The sequence below is a fragment of the Haliotis rufescens genome, unplaced genomic scaffold (assembly GCF_023055435.1).
Source record: "Haliotis rufescens isolate VD_foot unplaced genomic scaffold, xgHalRufe1.0.p SCAF_13, whole genome shotgun sequence".
Classification (NCBI taxonomy): Eukaryota; Metazoa; Mollusca; class Gastropoda; order Lepetellida; family Haliotidae; genus Haliotis; species Haliotis rufescens.
This window is the reverse complement of record NW_025963813.1, coordinates 11,041,802-11,046,698: the sequence shown is the minus strand read 5'-3', so window position 1 is coordinate 11,046,698 and position 4,897 is coordinate 11,041,802. Positions and strand designations below refer to the sequence as shown.

Here is a 4,897-nt window from a genome sequence, read left to right as displayed (position 1 = left end):
CATGTTTCAAATGTTGCCAACAGTTGTTTAACATTGAGACATTATGTTTCATTGAACTATAAATATCACTCATCATTTAAGAGTGCAGTTCCGTGTTTATAAACTTTATGTAAATACTGAAAAGTATCATGAATAACATAATTATCTGATGACCTAATACTTTTGCAAGAAAATGTGGTACATGTTTCAAATATTGCCAACAGTTGTTTAACATTATAAATAGTATGTTTGAATGAACTATAAATATCCCTCATCCTTTAAGAGTGCAGTTCTGTTTTTGTTAATTTTATGTAAATACTGACAAATATCATGAATAACATTATAGTTATCTGATGACCTAATACTTTTGCAAGAAAATGTGGTACATGTTTCAAATATTGCCAACAGTTGTTTAACATCATAAATAGTATGTTTGAATGAACTATAAATATCACACATCCTTTAAGAGTGCAGTTCTGTTTTTATTAATTTTATGTAAATACTGACAAATATCATGAATAACATTATAGTTATCTGATGACCTAATACTTTTGCAAGAAAATGTGGTACATGTTTCAAATATTACCAACAGTTGTTTAACAGTATGTTTGAGTGAACTATAAATATCACACATACGACAAGCATAGTCGCCTTTTACGGCAAGCATGGGTTGCTGAAGACCTATTCTACCCCCCTCTCTCTGGACAGGCAATGAGGTACTGGTACCGCATCCTACCAGAGTCCCCATGGGGTCTTAATCTTAGATAGTCTGACTGTACTTACACAAGAAGACAAAACTCAATGGCAACTCTTGACTTATTATTGTTCAGCAGTGAACATGGCCCTCTTTACATTAGCCTCAATGATTACAGTACGAATTCTTCATACGAATGTCAACTCCATATTACAAATTGGTAGTGTAATTAAGATAATATCTACCTATTATCTACTCGTGTAATTCTCATTGGCATCAGGTGGGCGATTGTTTATTGGTTCAGAATGACTGTATCTGAAGGTGCAAGGTCGTGAATGATCAGAGTGGAGTAGGAACAATTCCACCATCACCACGTTTACCTATTCTACCACCACCAAATCCACCACCTCCAAATCCACCGTCACCACGTTTACCACTTCTACCACCACCAAATCCATCACCTCCAAATCCACCGTCACCACGTTTACCGCGTCTACCACCACCAAATCCACCACCTCCAAATCCACCATCACCACGTTTACCACTTCTACCACCACCAAATCCACCACCTCCAAATCCACCATCACCACGTTTACCACTTCTACCACCACCAAATCCACCACCTCCAAATCCACCGTCACCACGTTCACCACGTCTACCACCATCACCAAATTCACCAACACCTAATATACTACCAAATAGACCACCAAAAAACTCAAGGCCACCACCATCACGTTTACCATGTTTACCACCGCCAACACGTTTATCATGTTTACCACCACCAAATCCACCATCACCATGTTTACCACCACCACCACCACGGTTACCATGTTTACCACCACCACCACCACGGTTACCATGTTTACCACCACCAAATCCACCGTGTCTACGGCGTTTTCTCGGCATGGACCAATGACGCCTTTGACCTTTTTTCTCCCTGCCTTCTACACCTTCTTCCTCATCATGTTGGCTTTGTACTTTTTGCATCCTGCCTCTTGCACCTCTATATTCTCCAGTAACTTCATCATCCTCATCACTCCTTTTATGTCCACCTTCTTCTTTCGGTGTGCATTGCCTGCTTTTGGTTTTCTTTTTTGGGCAGGATCCTTCTCCACCAACAAAAAACTGGTCCATGGTCTGCTGTTTAGTTCTTGGAGAACACGCGGACCAATCGCCGGCATCCTCATAATAGCAGGAGGAATCTGAAACAAAACACAGGAAGTGTTTATCTGCCATAGGACGTGTCTGAACAATCTCTGAGACAAACTCGGACCCACTATTCTATTTATCAAGACGTATTCAGACGTATCAAGACAAACTCAGACGCACTACAGAGTTTATCATGACGTGTATTTCAGGGTATTGTTAAGTTCGGGGTTAAACGACAATTACAACAAACCTTTCCCCTTTGACCAGTGGGTCAGTTATAAACTGAGGAGCAACAGAAACACTACTTCTCAATTATTTTTATCACATCTCCTCTTTCAATTGAAACTATGTTTAGTTATATCATATCCGCAAGGGGAACTGTTCTAGTGCTTAATCGGTACTTCTAAATGCTTATATTTTTTATAATATAATTTGATTTAGAAATCAAAAGACATTTCAGCATAATAAACAACTCCTGATGGGTGTCTTAGAAACTTTTTTGCCTTTTCGGCACAAATTTACAACATTTGAAACATGGTACATGTGTAGTTGCCATGTAGTTGCACATTCATTTCTTACACCAGTCGTCCTTAAACAAATATATATTGACACAAATATTATCCAGCCACAGATTACTTTTTACAAACTGTAACAGGAATGAGTTGTGAGTAATTAGACATCAAAGTTAACATCAGTTTTTTTCAATTTTCATTAAAAAAACCCAAACCGGTGTACATTCTTTTACTCCTCAGTTTTTAAGGGTTCCACCTAACATTAGAGAAGAAATAAGTGATGCAAGTTGTGGACACTTACCATTTTCGTGAAACCTACACGCAAAGAGGCTGCCAATCCTCTTTTGGTAACCGGGATTCGGATTTAGAGGTTATTCGGGACTCAGCAAATGGTACGCGGGAAGAATATGGTGTATTTAAAAATGTCCTTCATGCATTATATTTATTTGAAGGTGATTTTCATAGTTTTTCAGTAATTTAACTAAAAGCGCATCCTTTTCTCAATGCTTTTGAGATTTCTGTTCTGGATTCGGCGTTGAAAAAAGAGAGAGACAAAAAAGACGGTATTCGTCTTTCAGGGGAGTGTGGTGCTGGCATCCACAGGAATGGTGCTGACAAGCCAAGGACCACGGTTACAGATTCAAACGCACAGCGAATAGAAGTAACTTTGGCGAATGTGCCACCCGAAGATAAGTCAATCAACGTTGCCTTTGTAGTGAAGATATGAAACTTACCATCCCCAGTCTGCGCGTGTACATGAACACAAGCAGCTACAAGCATCAGTGCGAGGTACCAAAGCTCCATGGTCACTGAAGACAAAAACAGAAAGAAACGTTGGCATTTTACCTGAGGAATGCAGCATGTTAGACATCTTTACCGAGGCAAGTGAGTTAAATGACTATAAAAGTCCAGTTTCCACCCTTGCCGAACTAGGCTGGTATTATGGAGTTACATTTTGGCTGGACTAACGAGTCTATGCATAGTCCAATCAAAATCGCGCACCTAAATCGAAATCCGGTTCGTAAACTTTCGTGCAGATTGCGGTCGATTGCAGGATTTGCAAAGCATGTGCACCGCCAACTCGTTGTCAGCAGATATTTTCCAAATCGTTTCATGTTTTTAATCAAAGTGCTCGCATGATTTGATTGTTTTCGCGATGTAAAACCCCGTTTTATCACAATATAGATCTTGATTATCGATAAGATCGTCTTGACCGGGCGCCACCATTTTATGTGAAGCAAACGCAAGTGATACGAGAGGTAAAATCTGATTGGTCCATAGGAGAGGCTTAGAAGAGACACAACTGGTAATAGCAACTGGTGGCGCTACGATCGAGCCCAGGAATTCCAGCCTAGTTCGGCAAGGGTGGAAACTGGACTTTTATAGTCAGTTAACTCTCTTGCCTCGGGAAGATGAATGTTAGAGTGAGTTTCGTCTGACGCTGCTTTGTTTTAGAGTATATAAGACATGGGAGGGACGCCTGAAATGACGCAGGTCTCAAGAACGCCGCAAGAAAAAACATTCAGTGGCGGCATTACTGTTTTTCCCCCCAAAAAACGTGAAGATCCGGGTTAGAATAGGTCTTTAGCAAGCCATGCTCTCTGTAACAGGCGGCTATGCTTGTCGTAAGAGGCAACTAATGGGATCGGGTGGTCAGGCTCGCTGACTTTGTTGATGCATCGTCGTATCCCAATTGCGCATGCGTGGATCGACGCTCATGATCAAATCACTGGATTGTCTGGCCCAGATTTTATTATTTAGTACACACACATAGCTGGATTATTGCTGGGTGCAGCGTCAAACAACAAACAAGCAAACAAGTAAACACGTTTTTGAAAAAGAATATTCGGAAATACAAATCAATTCCTCTTCGAAATTCAATCAATTTAAACAACAACTTCAGGAAGCTTTTAAAACTTTAAGGCCTGTGAACACAATAAACTCTATAAAGATCTGTTCATGTACCTTCCTTGCGACAACAAACAAAATACAATACAAACACGACACTCACCACAGCTTGTCAACAGACAGGTTCAGTGTGAATACAGGGCAACGCGTTTATAACTTTTTATAACATGCCAATGTTATGGCATAATACACTACGGTGCTGTATAAAGCAATAAGAACCTTGACTATGAAAAATATGCCAGGCCACAGCATCATTACCTACCTACTTTATTCTTCTACAAGCCTTTTTTTTGCGATTAAATCTGTATTCCCATGCCATAATCACAATGACGCGTGTGCACGTACCTACATGTTTTGCCATAGTTTGTTCTGTTGTGTTCAGTGACCATGGAGCCATGTTATGCAAGTATCAGAATTAACCTTATCCACGTCATCTGGGATTGTGATTGAAGTTATGTATTGAGGAGCAAAAGAAACTATACCTCATATGTTTGATTTTCAGTTGAAAAGAGTTAAAGTTGGAGATGTTATCATTGGCATGATGTCCCAGTCCTAACCATTTTCTAACTTCACAAGGTACATAAGATAATTAAAGTAACCAGAAAATGTAATTTGTAAAGTACTTTACATAATTTCAAAGGCAAAAGATCACTTA

General features: G+C 39.6%; 1 protein-coding gene across 1 annotated transcript; it reads right to left on the bottom strand.

Moving 5' to 3' along the window:
• Positions 1–1,012: 1,012 nt before the first annotated feature.
• On the bottom strand, positions 1,013–4,430 carry LOC124139136 (glycine-rich cell wall structural protein-like). Its single transcript, XM_046506167.2, has 3 exons — positions 4,346–4,430; positions 3,069–3,143; positions 1,013–1,875 (listed from the first exon to the last, which is right to left on the bottom strand). Exons 2-3 carry the CDS (start codon positions 3,136–3,138, stop codon positions 1,013–1,015), a joined length of 933 nt encoding a protein of 310 aa, XP_046362123.2. The 5' UTR covers positions 3,139–3,143; positions 4,346–4,430.
• Positions 4,431–4,897: the final 467 nt, after the last annotated feature.

Bases quoted from the DNA above. Each gene is read 5' to 3' on its own strand.
- LOC124139136 (XM_046506167.2), bottom strand. From the start codon at position 3,138: ATGGAGCTTTGGTACCTCGCACTGATGCTTGTAGCTGCTTGTGTTCAT. The intron at 1,876-3,068 runs GTAAGTTTCATA...GTTTTGTTTCAG, and splicing joins ACACGCGCAGACTGGGGATG to ATTCCTCCTGCTATTATGAG.